The sequence below is a fragment of the Chaetodon auriga genome, chromosome 2 (assembly GCF_051107435.1).
Source record: "Chaetodon auriga isolate fChaAug3 chromosome 2, fChaAug3.hap1, whole genome shotgun sequence".
NCBI lineage: Eukaryota > Metazoa > Chordata > Actinopteri > Chaetodontiformes > Chaetodontidae > Chaetodon > Chaetodon auriga.
In genome coordinates this window covers 3,319,527-3,337,463 of record NC_135075.1, presented here as the reverse complement: position 1 = coordinate 3,337,463, position 17,937 = coordinate 3,319,527, and the positions used below count along the sequence as shown (strand labels likewise).

The 17,937-nt window shown below is 40.8% G+C and overlaps 2 protein-coding genes across 2 annotated transcripts; both read right to left on the bottom strand.

Annotated features, from left to right (window-relative positions):
• Positions 1-469: 469 nt before the first annotated feature.
• LOC143331417 (P2Y purinoceptor 1-like) lies at positions 470-3,242 on the bottom strand. Its single transcript, XM_076748270.1, has one exon. It carries the CDS (start codon positions 3,152-3,154, stop codon positions 2,126-2,128), a length of 1,029 nt encoding a protein of 342 aa, XP_076604385.1. The 5' UTR covers positions 3,155-3,242; the 3' UTR covers positions 470-2,125.
• Positions 3,243-4,841: 1,599 nt separating this feature from the next.
• Positions 4,842-10,589, bottom strand: LOC143332300 (CCN family member 5-like). Its single transcript, XM_076749637.1, has 5 exons — positions 10,530-10,589; positions 8,799-9,015; positions 6,767-7,015; positions 5,828-6,060; positions 4,842-5,129 (listed from the first exon to the last, which is right to left on the bottom strand). Exons 1-5 carry the CDS (start codon positions 10,587-10,589, stop codon positions 4,842-4,844), a joined length of 1,047 nt encoding a protein of 348 aa, XP_076605752.1.
• Between the last annotated feature and the right edge of the window lie 7,348 nt (positions 10,590-17,937).

Genomic DNA, 17,937 nt, shown 5'->3' with positions numbered 1-17,937 from the left:
GATGGTTTTAGAGAAATATACACTAAAGATTGTGACCTTATATAGTCAACTTCGTGCAACCATACACTTGGTAAATTATTATGTGTAAAACAAAACTTTTTGCATTTACACAACTACATTTGATGTCACCACAGAATTTACTAGATAAATGCTCAACAAATGTGGAATTCAGCAGTGTGGTTTATGTAGATTTTGTGACAAGGAAGAGTAGTCAGAAGTTTATCTTTTGTGGTATTTTAAGCAATCAGCGCTATTCTGGATTAAAGTTGAAAAGTGGATCTCTGTTTACATCTCAGTTTTTTATAGTTGTCCTTTAGCCACAGTGTTTGATGATTTTCAGGATATACAAGGAAATGACAAAGAGACAACAAGTGCACTGTGAACATTTCAAAGTGTTTTTGAAGTAGCAGCAGTTTCTCGAAAAGGATGTTAAAAGGGATAAAGAACAGAATTTTATTGCTGAAAATTAAATTAACATTGGACATTGATAACGGTCAATTAAAGGGATGCAAAGATGTTTTTTGTCTAACTGAACAAGTAACGATGTATGGGAGTGTGTGTGTGTGTGTGTGTGTATACAGATGTCTATATGTGTATGTGCAATGGATATAAGGCATGTTTATGTGTGGATATATCTATCATTGTGTGTATGTCGCTATCACACTTAGTTGTAATCCCACTTTACACATTGTTATGGTGATTCAAGGGACATGTGCAGCACAATTTGATGGTGTCTCTTTTATTGGCAAATAGGTTCTGAGGAGTTCGCTGAATAACTGCCTGTGTTATTGATGCATTGTAAACGAATCAGATTCAAGGTTTTAACTCCCGTCTGCAGTCAGACATGTTAGCGACATGATTTGACTTGAGTGAAAGTGACTTCGAGTAAATGTTAGTTGTTGCACTTTGTAACAAATGTCCTCAGTGTGAATTTATACATTTACTATATTCAAATCAATCAACAGAACATTAACTATTGCAACAGCACTGATTTTGTTAATCAATGGAATGTTTAAGCAATTTTTCAAGCCAAAATGACAATTGATGGTTCCAGCTTCACAAACGGGAGAAATTGCTGCTTTTTGTTTTCGCACCATTGAGTGTGTGTGTGTGTGTGTGTGTGTGTGTGTGTGTGTGTGTGTGCGTGTGTGTGTATAGCCAGTTTCTTAGGGGCACATACATAATGTAGGCTTATACAACAGTTAGTGACCACACAGTTGAATCAACACATCTATAAAACAGTTTAAACAAAAACTGAACTTTAGAACCTTCACAGCCTTCTTATTGCAAGACTGTGGGGTTAGATGAGTTTGATCTTACAAACTTACTGATGGTAATTCATCAGTAATAATGATCAAATATCATTCTGACAGGTAGCATTCTGCATGAGTACTTTAATTTGTGATACTTGAATACATTTTGCTCAGAATACTTACAGCATGCATTTGTAGTTTTACTGAGGTTCTGAATATATTCAAGCATTCACTTCCTCAGGCTGTAGGTCCAGCGCATACATAGATGTTGCTGTTCCTCTTCGTAAATTTGTACTATAAGATCAGTGAAATGGCCACTCAGACAGTTAAATGGAATTAGGGCCTATAATCAAAACCAATTTGATTTCATCTCAGGTACATAATTAAAACAACTGCCTAGTATATCTAATGCTTCAGCTGTAACAGTGCAAAGGTAGTGCAATATATCACAAATTATAAACCAGGCCCTGGCAATGCTCAAGGGCGATACATGGACTGGACTTTTCCTGTACTGTACAGTAGGAAGGCAATAACTGGACATCAGCAAACACAGCGGTACACAGAAAGTGCAAAATGTGAACAGCACCACAGCACAATACCGAATACCTGATGCAGTAAATCAATGCAGTGAATGAGATGATAACATGAGCTTCAGCTGCAAATGTCTTTTGTAATAATGTTTTGCAGATACAGCAAAAGTTCTCTGCGCTGACACCTTGGTGACCTCATGACTTGACGCTGGTTAATAACAGGCTTAATATTCAGCACGTCATCTGTCATAACTATAGTTCGTTCCAGGAAATGAGGAGGCTCTGGTGGTGCAAGATTGTGACTCGCGGACAGAAGTATCTCGTGTGAATCGGTTGTGCGTCTTATCCTTTCATCAGGTCGACGCAAGTCTCTGACGGTGAATCCTTGTCTGCTTCCATCGGTTTGCGGTAAAGGACTGCGCCCCTCAGGCCTGACAGAGACAGCCGGGCCCGCTTACTGAAGTCATGAAGCTTCACAAGGAAATCATCATTTCCAACTATATAAATTAGCGGGTTTATTGCGCTGTTCAGACAAGACAGAAATCTGCCGACCTGATGCGCAATGTAGATATTGCGGAAGCTGGGCTTGCAAATTCCATTTTGTTTCAGAATCCTGGTGTTCAGATTCACATTTCTAAACACGTGGTAGGGAATAAAACAGATGGAGAACAGTATCACCAGAATCACGACCAGTTTCAAACACCGCTGCTTCAGTACAGGATTGACGTTGGCTTTTGTGGCAAGAACCACAACAATGTGTCCATAACAGACCAAAATGATAACCAGTGGTATGGCAAATCCTGTGACGGTCCAGAGGACGCTGTAAGGCAAGTAGGCTCTGATCTGTTCGTTAGAGGTGGTGTCGAAACACGCGTTTGGCAAATTTACATCATTCTTATCGAATAACATATCAGGGAGAATCTGAATAATGACGAAAAACCAAACCAGAGTGCTTATAGCTAGCGAGTGCCGGCTGCTGATTTTTCCCATCACTCTCATGGGGTGCACAATGCCTAGGTACCTATAGATGCTGATGCATGTGAGGAAGCCGATGCTGCCGTAAAGGTTGAGGTTGAAGCAGAAGCGGGTCACCTTGCAGAAAGGCTGGCCGAACTGCCAGCGGCTGTTGCGCGCGTAATAGTCCACGAGGAACGGCAGCGTGAATAGGTATAGCAGGTCCGCCACCCCCAGGTTGAGCATGAAGATATTGATGTTACCGATGTTGTTCCAGCTGGTACACACGCTTCTCAGCCCCCAGATGTTGGACAGCGTCCCAACGACGAACACAGTGACGAAAACGGGCGGCAGAAAGGTGTGCGTAAAGTTCAGGTTGATGCTCTCGCAGGCTCCGTGCGTGATATTTTCAGGCATCTTTTGGTGTTAAATCCCCTTTTTCATTAAGCTTGAATTTTCACACAGAAAAAAAACAGCAACCAGTGGCCGGCTCGTTTAGGTCCAACATCTCCTCTTGCAAATGCTTGTGCGTCGCGCAAAACAACGTCAAAGCGAATATGAAACCTAGAAAATGCCCGCCCACTTCCCAGTCTTGAGGTTGGTGTTATACACACGAAGACGCGTGCACACATGTTTATTCTTGTGAAAGAATGAATTTTCATCAGTCCTTCCTTGCGTGGCATGACTGTATAAACTGGCCTGCTTTTAAAACCGAATAATACAACCAAGCTATTGAAATGTCACATGGCTTTATTACGAACAGAATATCAAAGTGACATCCTTGCAATTTGGCCCCACGTGTTGAAACCACACACCCTCCCTCTTGTCAAACACTGATTATGTAATAACTTTTTATAACAAGGTGACTTGTGTAGCCACATTTCAATCAGATGCAATTAACCAAATGCTACTAAGATATTCATTCTACAGTTAAATAATAATAAAAAACATTTAATACTGTCACTTTTATTGAACATGCCAGTTTAACAACATGTTATTGTTTAAACAAACAACAGTTGACCACTTTTTAGCTGAAAATGCATCCTAACATTTACATACCTACATCTGGAAAAAGTGCACCAACATATGTGAACTTGTGTCGTTTTAAAAAAGCATGGGTCTAAGAAGCCGTTTCAGTTTCTTTTTTTGTACCACCTCTCTTCTCAAATCAGTGTGCAGTTTTCTGTAAATTTTGGCAAACTCAAATTTGCACTGAGACCTTGGATTGGTGGGTTTGCATGAATGCTCTTCCAGCATTCACACATTAGCAGCGGAGCCCAGTGTGGCACCATGCAGCAAACAACGCACGTGAAAACTTAAGATAGTACTGTGTCTATGTCTGTTGCAGTTCCTCTAATGACCACTCCATGTTGGCTCCAAGATAGCTCTGACTGCATTGCATCCTTGAGCCTCCAATCCTATGAGTAGGTGGGTCGATGTACAGTACATGTTTGATTGATGATAAGCCTGCAAGGGCACCAAGACACAAGGTTAACAACATTTCAGGTGAGGCCACACTGGTTTTCCTATAGTTTGGGAGCCCTATATCCAAACGGTGGAATTAAAAATGTCTATTCAGGCACCTGTGGGTTCTAAAGTCACTAACACCATGTTTTTCTGAGACTATGGCACATGCACACGGGTATGTTGGTGTCCTGCCAGCACAGGAATCGACATGTTTTTTAATCTCAGATCTATAAATCTAAATTTGCCAGAGAGTGGACAGGATTCGACTTGATAAGATGTGATGATATGAAAAGTTCTAGGAGCATAGAAATTAAATGATAGGGGGGGAAATGTCAATGAGGTTGCCTTTGTGATTTTATACCTGTAGCTATACTGCATAAATCTCAGAACATACGTTCAAATGTGACTGCATATTTATGAATTTGTATATTGGCACATCTGGATAAACTGTTCTCAAACGGCTATTGTCAAATGTCAAGTTTCACATCCTGATTGTAATATTTCCATAATTCTGACGCACTGGCTCAACTTTCTGCACTTCCACATTACCATGTGTGTATGTTTAATCATTTTTATTCTCAAGTTTTCTCACAGACAGGACCTGCCCATCTTTCTTACAGCTGGATGCACATGCTCCTCACATCCAGGACAGGACACTCCGTGCAGCTGTGGCTGGGGATTGGTGGCAGGTGGAGGTGCTGCAGGAGCAGGACTCGATCATCATCACCTGCTGCTGGATGAGCCTGCCTTGGGGGCAGCGGAAAACCATCCGCACTGTCCTGGTGTGAGAGGGGTTACAGCAGCGTCCCTCCGAACAGGTCAAGGCACAGAACCTGGGACGGTAGGCTCTGGTGCTCCAGCAGCCCTGGTGCTCAAGCTGAATGGACAGAGGTGAACCATAGCTGCTCTCACACACCCCTGAAGCCTGAAAAACAGGATGTTTTGTGTGACTGGAAAAACTGTAATAATTATGCAGTTGCTCTTATTGCATGCCCAGTGATGTATAGTCATTTGTATGTTGGTACATGTTTAACATCTAAATTGAGCCCATCCTTATCTGGGATTATGGCACAAAAATTTCAACATCAAATATAACATACTGTTAAGGGCTGTAGCTCAGGAGGTAGAGCGGTCGTCTACCGATCAGTCCTGAGTAGAAAAATTGTTTTCAAATCTGGCAAAATGAAGGTCTTACGAAAAGAAAAAATCTGCTAAGAGAAGTGAGTGTGCACTTCTTTCCTGAGGACCCAAGGCTACTCTCTTCCCGTGGGATGCAGACTTGGGGTCCCTATGAGGTCTGCAATTGGACCTGTAGCCACACTGGCTTGTGAGTTCAGCTATTTTATGGTGTAGAGCTAGTGGTAAGCTAGCTCCCTGGTGTGATGCCAGTTAGCTGGCTAAGCTAGCTGGTAAATTCATAATGACTGTAAATTGACTTGAATTCAGTGACATTAACGGTTGCTGCATTCCAGTGAAGTGTCCCAATAAGCCATGCCAATGAGCCCGCACAGTGGCAGCTCAGACATGTGTTCTTGGGTGGAACTTGACTTTGAAATGTAGTGACAAGTGTTTGATCAATGGAATTATGACAAACTGATTAATGTGTGTTGATTGTGCACTGACTACCTGCAGCCTTCGTAGTCCCTGAAGCAGAGTCTGGCATGGCCTGATCTGGCACAGTCTGGTCTCAGTCTGCAGGCGACAAGCCCAGTTCCTGTTTGTGGTACGGGTGGAGACACCTGGGCCACAGCTGTGGGAACAGGGGCTCCAGTCTGAGGTCCACTCGATACAGTTGGAAATTGAGCCAAATGATGGCCTGGACAGCCCTCCACCGTAGTTCTGACTCGCTTGCTCTGCTGGAAAGACACACAGAAGAGGAAAATATTGGCTGTGTGCATCAAGCTGGAACTTGTTTGAAGTGGACAGCTTTCATTGAAGATTCAGCCCATATACAGTCTCAAATGTTGTAAACTGCTGCTCGGGTGAGGTCAGTTTCCTAAGAATAGTGCTCACAGATGTTTCATGCATGTGTTTGACCTTCTGGCGCCTCTTTCGTATTGAAATCTGTTTATTTCGTCACAACCCAGAAGCGACCTGAACTATTCTGGTAGCCGACTGTGGGTTCATGTGTCCAAACACCTGCTGGCCTGACTTTAACAGCAGCTTTTAATGCCTCGCAGAAAATGGGGGTGGCTGTAGCTCGGGAGGTAGAGCGGTCGATAAGGATACTTCGGCGTGTGGACTGCTGAAGTATCCTTATCAGTATCTTATCTAAGATACTGAACCCCAGTGTGCGAATTCATATGTACGTTGCTTTGGATAAAAGTGCCTGCCAAATGACTGATTGTAATTGTAAATTGATGAAAATCTCAGTGCTGAAGTATTGAATTCAAACCACTGGCAGAGATGAAATGCCTCTACAGTAGCTATAATTGATGCTTTTACTCTTTCATATCAGTCTTAACAACCTCACTTCTTGCAGTTGTTATTCTGATAAACCAGCATAGACTAATGTGATTCCAGCAATCTTTGTTTGGTCTTTTTGACCATCTACCACATTACCTGCTGATGGATTTGAGGAAATTGTGTTGTCCAAGCCATCACACACCCACTCTTTGCAGCAGCGCCCTGGTAGTCTCACCAGCTGAGGGTTGGGGCACTTATCAGTGGACTTCTGCAGATCATCGCTGCACAGCGGCACACAGGTCACCCCTCCCCCCAGGCACCGGCAGAGATGGGCACAGGAAGGCTGAAATACTTGTCCCTCCTGCAGCCTTCTGCCATTCATCTCACAGCCCAGCTCATTCTGACCTGATCACAACAAAGGCAGGAAGAGGAGGACAGGATGGAGTGTTATGGAAACGAAAGTGATACACTACATTACTTCTGTGCAAATCATGAGGTGAGTTATATGAAACATGCTCCGACAACTAACCTGCAGGAGAGATCATATGCTGATATCCAGTCTTTACTGGAAGAGCATTAGTAAGAAATTCTTTGGTAAGTAATACAGCATTATTGTCAGGAATTGAGTCACTCGTCTGTTTTTTTACGGAAAAACAGGCATCTGCTCAGTAATGCTGTTGACCTCTGAAATGGATGCAGTGGGAACGGTTGTGTGTGTGTGTGTGTGTGTGTGTGTGTGTGTGTGTGTGTGTGTGTGTGTGTGTGTGTGTGTGTGTGCAAATTGCGTGAAAGAGACTAGAAAGGATATTTGTCCTTTTCTTACCATGACAGTGATACTGATCACTAATCATGACAGTGTCATGATTAGTAACAGTGGTAGTGGCAGCAGTGGCAGTAAAATAGTGACAGCAGTGGTAGTTGCAGTAGGTGCCTAGTAGGATAAGCAACCTCAGCGCTATTAGTAGAGTAGTGGTAGTTGCAGCAGCAGTAGAAGTATTGGTAGCATACTAAAGTACAGTAGTTGTCATTGCAGTTGTGGTACTAGTACTGACAACTGTGGTAGCCTCAGGTTGTGCCACTCATGTATTATCATGACATTCAAGTCACGGAGCTAAGTATTAGCTTTGCTGAAGGATAATTACCTGGAAATTGTTCATACACTACAGAGAATTGTGCTGAAGTCATTTCTGAAGGAATACATTGTGCTGAGTGTTTCATTTGCATGTGAATAGACTGCTCAGGTGTCATAGAGTTTAGCTTTTCATAATGTGACAAATACACATATGATAAAATATGCAATAACTAAGCCGACCAAACTGAGCAAATACAAACATTTATTTTTCTCAAACTATTGTTTCTAAGGTCCCTGTGCCCCCTTTTAAACAAAAATTGTGTTTACATTCAGTATTACTCACCAAAATCCGCTTAAACATTGTTTAAATCCATGCTTACTAGCTTGCTCTGTGCGTGTGTGTGTGTGTGTGTGTGTGTGTGTGTGTGTGTGTGTGTGTGTGTGTGTGTGCGTGTCTATATATATAGAAAGAGATGGATTTGTTTTTTTCTTTTTCAGAGTCTTTTTTTTCCAAAGTTTTCATTTGGCTTCTGCAAAAAGGATATGTCTCTGCTGGCTACCACGTTTGTTTGTAAGTGGAGTTGCAACTTTTTAAACTGGTTAATTTTGTAGCAAATGAAAGATAATCCAGATGGGCGTAAGAGTTTTTTAGTCCAAAGACTGTTCATCTGGACATCTGATCAAAACATATTCCATCTGATATAGCTTCAAAAGAGCAGTTTGTGTGTAAAATGGCCTCTGCGGATGTGAGGATTTATGTGTCAGAAAAATTAATCCTTGGCTCTGTGACTGCAATGATAATACATGAGAGGTACAACCTTGATCCAAAAAGAATGTTATCATGTGCAAACCTCGTTTGAAATGTGTTGCTGCATCAAATTCAGAGTAAGCATATATTTACAAAAATCAATGGAGGTGATGATGTCAAACATATATATATATATATATATTTTGTTTTTTTGGAAATTTTATGGAATCAAGTGCTATAGTACTAATTAGCTTAGTATTGACATAGCAGTTGCCGTTTTGTATTGTGGTATAAAAGTAATATAAGAGATATTTGCAGTTCTCTATTCCAAAGACATCAGTTCCATCTTGAGTGTATTCTATTCGCACCAACACACTGTCCCGGCCCTCCAGGGAAGCTGGCGCTGTAGTCACACTGCAGCCCTCGGTGGGTGTCACAGGGCAGTCGGTCAGTGCAGGCTTCACCCTCCTGCCTCGCACACACCTGGCAGCACCCACAGCTGTCTAACATCAGAGGAATGCCAACAGGGCAGCGTGGCGCGGTGGGCGGGCACTGGCATGGCCCAGTACACAGCTGGCACCACACCTAAAGTGAAAGGAGCAACATAACAGCTGTTGTTTATACTGTCACCGAATAGCTTGTTTTGCTCTCTAAGTAGCTGATAGCTGGTTCCTCTGGTATTAAAACACAGTTTAGTGCTGCAGTGGATTTGACACTAAGGCATGTTATGTAAAGGTAACCCATGCACATCACTGTGAACAGTTTTCACAGGAAATGCTGTCTGTTGAAGAAATATTTGCAGTGCAAACAGTTCACAGCAAGGTATGTAGATTGTCCAGAGTAACCAAGGCATTGTGTCTGATGTCACTGCTCAATCCTTTGAGCAGCACACCCGAATCTGCAGTCACCTTCATGGTATGAGGGCAGAAGCAGACATTTCACAGGTCTGTATCTTTAAACCTCAGCATGTGACACTGAAACTATCTGCTGGGACAGATACTGCTCAGGTTATGTGAGAAAAGTCGTTTGGGATTTGGGTGTTCACTTAAATCCCCCAAAACAACCCTTTAATTGCTGCAAAAGCAAGACATATCTTAAGTATTCTAAATCTCTAATCATTTGCATGATCCAGAGCTTCTTTTCATGCTGGATGGAGATCAGCATTTCTACTGTATACTGAAATTAGATTTCAGTAAAGGTACCTTTATCTGTACTTCAGGTATTTCAGTAAGGTGTTTTAGTATTGTTGACACTCCTGTCCCTGGCTGACCATTGTTTGTATAACTTTAGTCTTTGATTTCATTTCTATTTCCATGTCATGCCGCCAAATATTTGGCTCATCTCTCACTGGATTACATGACACTGCCAAATATCCAGCATCAAGAATGTAACAAAACATCTGTCGGTCACTCATACACAAAACCAAAAGCAGAGTATATACTACTACATACTCTCATAATAACGCATGTTTATGTGCAAAGTTTCAAATAAATTGGACACCAAATAGCAGAAAAAAGTGAAGCCTTCTTGATAAATAGATGTTTCAGCCCACTGGCCTTTACTGTCAGCTAACATACAAATATTGATGGTTTTATCATTGACCAACATCTAGCACACACTTCTATTGACCACAAGCCCTTGATTTGTTTATCCCAAATAAATATCCTTCTACTCAGCTTGTTTTCTTCCATGCAGCAATTCCATAACTGACCTAAACATACTTTCCAGCGAACCTCAGATGGTTCCCATCCCATATCCACTTTGGTGCACTTTGGTGCACATCCAAAACATATGTAACAGCTCTGTTTTGCACTGACAGACATTGAAAGCTTAACCCTGGTCTTTTGCGTTGTATTGCTGCCTCTAATAATGATAAACTGTGTTAACGTGAAAAACAACATGAACATTCCTAATGCAATCACCTTCATGACCAATATGTGTACAAAAAAGGCAAGCATCAACACATCATGCACACCACAGGCCATCGTGTTACTACAGAGAACTGTAGAGATGAGTGGAAGGACTGCTTTCGTAGCTAACAGTATGACCTGTCATTGTACACACATTTTACACATGTATAGACTTTTGGCAGGTCTCACCTGAGTGATGATACACAACAGCAAAGAAACCAGCTGGGTGTCTCTTCTGTCCATCTTCATCACCTCTGTCCTCTGTGCGCCTTCTTTTCTCCAGTCTCCCCCTTCTTCTTCTCCTCCTCTGGAGAAGGGCGTAGATGTATTTATTAAAACTGCCTACCTCCATTCATTTATATAGTCTAGGTTTGGGTGTCATGGGCAGTGGCCTGCAAAGTAAATAGTTACTGTAGAAGAATGAAAACTTTTGGGCCTATTTCAGCATTTCTTCAAACCTTCTCCACTGCCACCTTCTGCCCTGGATGGTCTTTACCTGCAATATGTTGCTGAAAGGTGCTTAGTTATCCTGGCTAACAAAATAGAGCTAAGTTTAATGCTATGGCTGCAAACCCATGCCATCTCCCTTCTGTTGATTCACAGTGTCAGGAACGATATTTAAGGCTTCCTACCTTTTTGTTGTGTACTACATTTCCTCGTCTGACTTTAACATCGTCCCTTTGTGTCAGTATTTCCAAGACAATTGTCTTGACCTAATCCTTAAATTAAAGCTGCAATAAATGATTTCTGAATACAAGAGAAAAGACATCAGAGGAAGATGATAAATGCACAGCAACCACATGATACAGGCTTATAAAGTTAGGTGTTGGCTAACATAGCAAACACCTGCCCGTTTACATATCCAGCAGATAAGGAGCAGCAGCAGTATTTATTTGGAGCAGTATTTATAGCCAACTTGTCTAAGCCCAACATTAACTCCCCTTTTCTATGATTTGGTCAAATTCTGACCCTTTACTGCTAAATGCTCCACTTTCTTTACCATCTAGTGGCTAAATTTGCCTGTTGCTTGGTTGTTATGTGTAATATGCAAGTTACTCATAATGTGCCTAAACCATTTTTAATGGTCCTCTGCTCACTACTCCAAGTTTTCGTTTTGTGGCCCACAGTTTAACAGCTCTCAAAGCTCTGATAAGCCCTTGGTATTCTACCCTCCCAGTACCAAAACAGCAGACAGATAAAATTGGCAACTAGCTGGTGAACATAGTGGAGCATTTAGCAGCTAAAGAGACGAATAGTTTCAGCTATTCCATGTGTTGGTGGAGACCAAAACAGGGCTACGTGGGGAGTGAATATTGGACTTACATTTAACAGTTTACCAGAAACATGACCATAAAAAGTTATATTAGTTATATATATTAGTTATATATAGTTATATTTATATTTTTTGGGAACATTCTGTTTCTCTTAGTTTTTACTCTCATCCTTGTTCTTCTTATTGCATGTATTTTATGTTTATGTGTATGTTGAAACTGCTGCTGCAATAAAAGAATTTCCCAAATTGGGATCAATAAAGTAAAAGTTTAAGTCTAAGTCTATGATTGAATGCTGGTATTGTCTACTGCTAGATCAACAGGAAACAGTTTGCTAACATGCTAGCCATAATGTGTCAATGGCTCTGTCTGAAGTCACATTTCATAGATGTGGAAATCAGTGTTGTGCGACTCCCCTGTCAGTCTTAGTTTAATGTTCACTATTGAGCAAACTATGGCTTGCATGCTCAACGGGAAAAAATTACTGAGTGAACAAGGGAGTGGTTTTGGACCAAAGACCACTGATAGCAACAAAGATAGATAGCTAGTCAACAAAGGTAGAGTTAATTCAGATCCATTAAAACAGCTGCTGGAGTGATCGTTCACAGATGTTTGTGTGTGTGTGTGTGTGTGTGTGTGTGTAGGCCAGATATGTGACCTGTTTGCAGCTATGAAGACGTCTACAATGAGATTGGCAGAACAATGATGGGTATTTGTCTCCACCTAATGGTTGAATTTGATCCATAAATACACTGGTGAATGGCTTCCTGGATTTCACTGATGATGCACTGTATTTACAGGTATTCTTTCCCTAACTGGGTAGAATGATACCCTACGTCTTTAAAGTCAATTCTAATATTCTACAAGTCCGAACATAAAAGACAACAGAAGAACACATGAAATCCAACAGTTAATTCAAACACTTTTTCTTAAGTACTCTTAAGCAATCATGTAAATCCGTGTTCATGTCAGATGTCTTAATGCTTCTGCATGCTTTGGAAATTATGGGCCGAGATCACCTGGGACACAAGATAGTGCAAATGGGGTATTAGCCTGTATATTATTAGTGTGTGACACTTCTTGATGACTCTGTATTTCAGCACATTAAATTCAAAATGAAACAGTCATGACATGGTTAAAATTCAGATGCTCACATTTCATTTGTAGAAGTTAACCTACACATCAGATGAACTGTGTGTTAATTGATGTCCAGTGCTTAAGTACTCTTAAGTATAATTTTGTGGGACTTGTACTTTACTTGAGTATTTCTGTTTTGTCCAACATTTGACTTTCTGTCCACTATATTTAAATTAGAAATATTGTACTACTGTTTCTACTCCACTATTTACCAGACAACAGTATGAGCTAAAATCAGCTCCACATCAATCAGCTTCAACATTAAAATGTTAATACAACAGTAATGACTGTCCAGTGGTATAACATGTATCAATGTATCTCTGACAGAGGCCATTCTATTGCACAATGAGTACATACTCATTGTACGACATTATACTCACTCATACATACACAATATATGAAACTTGGCTGATAATACTGTACAAAAGTGGTATTGCTACTTTAACTTACATAAAAGATTGGAATACTTCTTCCACTGCTGCTGATGTCCTCAATAAAGGGACAAAAGGTAATTGCATGATTGACTCGACTGCTCAGATGTTTCTTTGACATGTGTTTACTTATTTCATTTCATTCTTTCAGGTGCATCAGAGCTTCCATTGCTTGCACACCAACACAGATGTTTCACTTCTACTGCCTGATTTGACCTCTTGTATGGGCGTGTACAGACTGAGCTTGATTGACGTCTCTCTGAGTCTCCATTAGTTTGGCTGCACCTGAGTGAGAGTAGTTACACTTTTAGCATTCTTATTGGTCATGATGTTCACATAAATTTATATGTGGTAGTACAGACATCCCGTCACTTGGTGGCACTGTTGAATATGTTTTGGCCTCAGATGGCATGAACAGTTTCCTAAGCTTTCAGTTGTCAGCACCAACGGCAGCACAAGTGGTGACTGGTGATGTTGTGTTTCTCTTATTGTTACAAACCCACTGTGCAGACCAAACCAACAGTGAATGTATCCAACTAACAGGTAGTGTGTGTGTGTGTGTGTGTGTGTGTGTGTGTGTGTGTGTGTGTGTGTGTGTGTGTGTGTGTGTGTATGTGCAAAGTCTGATACATCTTAGAGCTCCATTGCTGTCCAAAAACTAATAAAACACACTAATGAGCCACACTGTTGTACTGGATGACATGTTCTTCATTACCATGAACACACACATTGTAGTAGTAGAACCAACGGGCTCAGGACTGAGAGCCACAGACAGACTGGGGAAGTGAGAAAGTATTGAGAGATGGACTCACACTCTGTTGGCTTTGGTCCTTTTAATGGGATTTGATGAGAATAAGAAAAGTGCAGAATATTACCAGCCTCACCTTTTAAGGATGTTATATAATATGATCAGAAATCCAATAAATATTAGGGAATGTGATCGGTAATCACTATTATTATGCAAAGTATTGTCCTCTCTATCTTTATTAGAATGTTTTTGTGGTTGTAACTGTATGGAATTCACATGCTGACACCTCTACAGTCACATTCACACAGTGAGACAATGACACAGTTGTTCCTATCTGGCTAATTGATTGGCTACTTTGGCATCAGTGACTGGTTGATCACTTATGAGCTCTTCAGCTGTGTTCAGTGTGATATTAGCTGAATAGTATTTGGTGAAATGAAGATAATCCACTCAAGCTCAACCTAATACTACACTGCTCAATGATTAACTCAAGTCTTGAAGGATGACATGGAGGATTTGGACAACTTAATTACACTACACAGTGGAAACAGCGGTGTCCGGTGCAGGTATAGTAGGATGAATAGACTACCAATTGTTATGTGTTTTGCTGTATTGTATGTACATCTCTGAATTCATATTAAAACAGCCACAGCATTTTGTTCTTTCACATTGCCAGAGAAAGTGATCTTTTTCTCATTCACATCAATACGTCTTCTGCTCAGTGGTTAAACGGGTCAGTGACATCCATTTGGGCTGACCTGCTTTGAGTGGCTGCAGTGAACCTCAGTCTCACTGAGGTAGTGAGGGACATTTCCAGTACAACAGGAAGGGAAGTGAATATAGTTGTTGTTTCCTACTGTTACAGCTCCAGGAGACATACATAGAGAAACACATCAATAATACAGCATCTGCACTGCAGATTCACAAACAGAGGGATCCTGCGTTTGCTGACTGACTGACAATGTTTGACATTCCAACAGGGAGTCCTTTCAGGGCTGGGAAAGTCTGAGGGGGGATGAGTGTGCTCTTGTTGGTGGTTAATTACACAGGTCACGGCTTGTCAACTCCAGATTGTGTTCAGCTCCAAAACAGAGACCGGGTACAGCTCACGGTCAAACTGCAGAGAACAATGTATGTCCATGTAGACCTGTATGGAGTCTGGGGTGTACCAACAGAATAATTACAGACTTTTTTTTTTTTTTTTTTTTTTTTTACTGTGATCAATTAATAAAGCAATTACAATTGATGAATTACATCTGAATTTCATTTTACATTAAAAACTCACAGTAAATGAAGTAATTAATGCCATTATGTTTGGTAATAATTATTTTATTTCACCATTCTGTTTATCAATGAGGAATTCATGAATTAATTTTAAGATAATTTAAAGGCTTTAAAAATGTACCTTTATCTTAAGTTATATTCCATTTTACTGTGTCTGCCGAAAATATTCCTGACATTCATGAGTCTGACAGTCACACTGAGAGCTGTCCAAGCAGAGCTCTCGCTGCAGTTCTGTGGGATGAAACTCACAGAATTTATTTTTCCGTGGAACACTGCTCACACATCTTTTAAAAGGAATACATTTCAAACAAAAGGGAACATTAGACTCTGAATTGATTGAAGTTATTTAAGTTATGAAAATGTCTATAATTAGTCTGGTGTCGCTGGATACATATGACTGGTCTCATCTTTTCTACGTTACTTCAGTTTATTTGCAGTACAATGTGTGGATTTTTGAAATGGCACATAATCCAGAGGTATCAGAGGCCATGATTAATGCATGAGATGATCACCTTAAATCACCTCCTTCACATGTCAAACACTCAGGACAACTTCAATGGGCCATGCTGTGTGTTTCAGTCAGGTGTGCTGATTAGTAATGAAGTGTGTGTAGCTCTGAGTCTCTCCTGACTGGTTTTACACAGAGAACTGTGATTATTTGTCAGTGTAGATTTACATCATCTCTGCACATTTGTCCGCCCTCCTCTCTAAGAACGCATGATCTGATATTTCAGATTACATTCGAGGCCTGTGTTATGCAGGAATGCACTGAATTGCCTTGAGCAAAAAGTCCTCCTGAAGGTCTCATAAGCATTTTCACAATGCTGCATCAGACACTGAAACTGGTTTCCATCAAGGCTTCAGCTGGCCCTGTCCCCGACCCTTACCACATTATGGAGAAGTCTAACCCTCACCCTTCAACAAAAACTACAAGAAAAATACAAAAACACAACAAATAGATGGTATCTCCTTTCCTGGTAACCGTGGTGAGGAGACATGACAGCAGAGGTTTCGAACAGTGACAATATTATCTTAATTAATGCACAAACTAGCAACATTTTAACAGTCAGTCACTCAGTGCAGTCATTCTGGGATGAAGAACAACGAAAACATCTTTCCACATCGAAATAAACAAAGGAGCCAAAGTGTGTTTGCCCTCACAGGGTAGGTCTTCCATCAGTTTGACCTGTGAGGCAGTGACAACATCTGCAAACACACCACATCGTTGATTCATATAAGAATGCCCCGACCTCAGTAAAATACATTCAACCTCAAACATTTGTGCAATTATTTCTTTTCTAATGGTAAAAGGAGCATAGCTTCTCCTCTGAAAGTCCTTTCCGTGACCACATGAAACTATGGAAATATTATACGGATGATGTTTTACTGATTTTTGAAGGACCTCTTAATGTTTTATTGCAGTTTATGAATACCTCAGTTTTTGCCATGAACATTTGAAGTTCTCCGTTCATTGTGACCAAATGAGTTTTGTTGAATGGGAGGATGGAGCACCAGTAACTGACCAGTACAGGAAACAAACAGATAAAGGCTCTCTCCCACATGGAAAATCGTTTCACTCACTCCACTTGAAAAAGGCCTCCCTGATAAGAAATTTAGCTGTATTCAACAAATAGCATCCATGTGGCATGTGGGAAAAACACAGGAGCACCTGAACTAAAGTAGTCCAGTGGCAATGCATTCCAGGGTCACACTGTTGTACCTTCATTACCATCAACACACATACTGTGGTTTCCTTTGACTCAGTTGCACACATACACCATCCTGCTGGCCCAAAAACTCACTTGGGCAACAAATGTGGATTAATTTCACCTCTGAAAACAGTCCCCAACAAATGCACTACTTGCTTCAGTTTGAGTAATGTTTGCTAAAAATTACAGTGGCCAAACAGTTTAAGAAACTATAGACCATTTTCAAAGATGAAACTATGTATTTGTGGCCTTTTGCAGATTATTAATAGCAGATTTGTGTCTTTGGGTGGAACCAGTGGACTTCAGGCTGATTCATTGTGGATGAGGAAAGTTTCCCAGTTTTATGACTTGCAAGCATTCATGAATAGACTTTGTTCACATGAAGACTAAAATGCTGTGCACTGACAAGGTAACAACACCTCCATTCAATTCTGGATTCAGCTGGGTGATGTTCTTTGGTTGATGTGAGGCATTCATGATTTTTTAGTTGTTGGCATGAATGTCTTTTACATGTTGGAATCTTGTAATTCTAATAACTCCGATGTGGCCTGAACGCAGCATGAGTGCCACACAGAGGAGGGAAATCAGGAAGTATTGAGCTGGACTAACACATGGCTGGTTTTGGTCTTTTCATGAGATTTGTTGACAATTTGAAAAATATAAAATAATGATGGTATAATAATGACTTGTGCTTGGATTGTAGCTGTATTTTAAGACATTGAAACTATGTGTGAGGGCCAACACACCTTGATCTTATATTTCTGCTCTACTTGCCTCTTTAAGCAGTAAAGCAGCAGCCATTAACAGGTGTCAGTAAACAAGTGTGAAGAATCATCAGCTTTGTGTCAGTAATTCCCATTTGGCCAGACCATGAGGGCACAGGGAAGGCGAAACAGGCACACCCAGTTAAGTGTCATGGAAACAACATGCTTATGATTTCCTTCTCTCTATCTTTGTTAAATTCCCTCCCACCAACCCTTCAGTCATTGTCACACAAATGTTAAACATTCACAGAGA

Bases quoted from the DNA above. Each gene is read 5' to 3' on its own strand.
- LOC143331417 (XM_076748270.1), bottom strand. From the start codon at position 3,154: ATGCCTGAAAATATCACGCACGGAGCCTGCGAGAGCATCAACCTGAAC.
- LOC143332300 (XM_076749637.1), bottom strand. From the start codon at position 10,589: ATGAAGATGGACAGAAGAGACACCCAGCTGGTTTCTTTGCTGTTGTGT. The intron at 9,016-10,529 runs GTGAGACCTGCC...CTTTCACTTTAG, and splicing joins TGTTGTGTATCATCACTCAG to GTGTGGTGCCAGCTGTGTAC. The intron at 5,130-5,827 runs GTCAGTGCACAA...CCTGTTTTTCAG, and splicing joins GACTACGAAGGCTGCAGGTA to GCTTCAGGGGTGTGTGAGAG.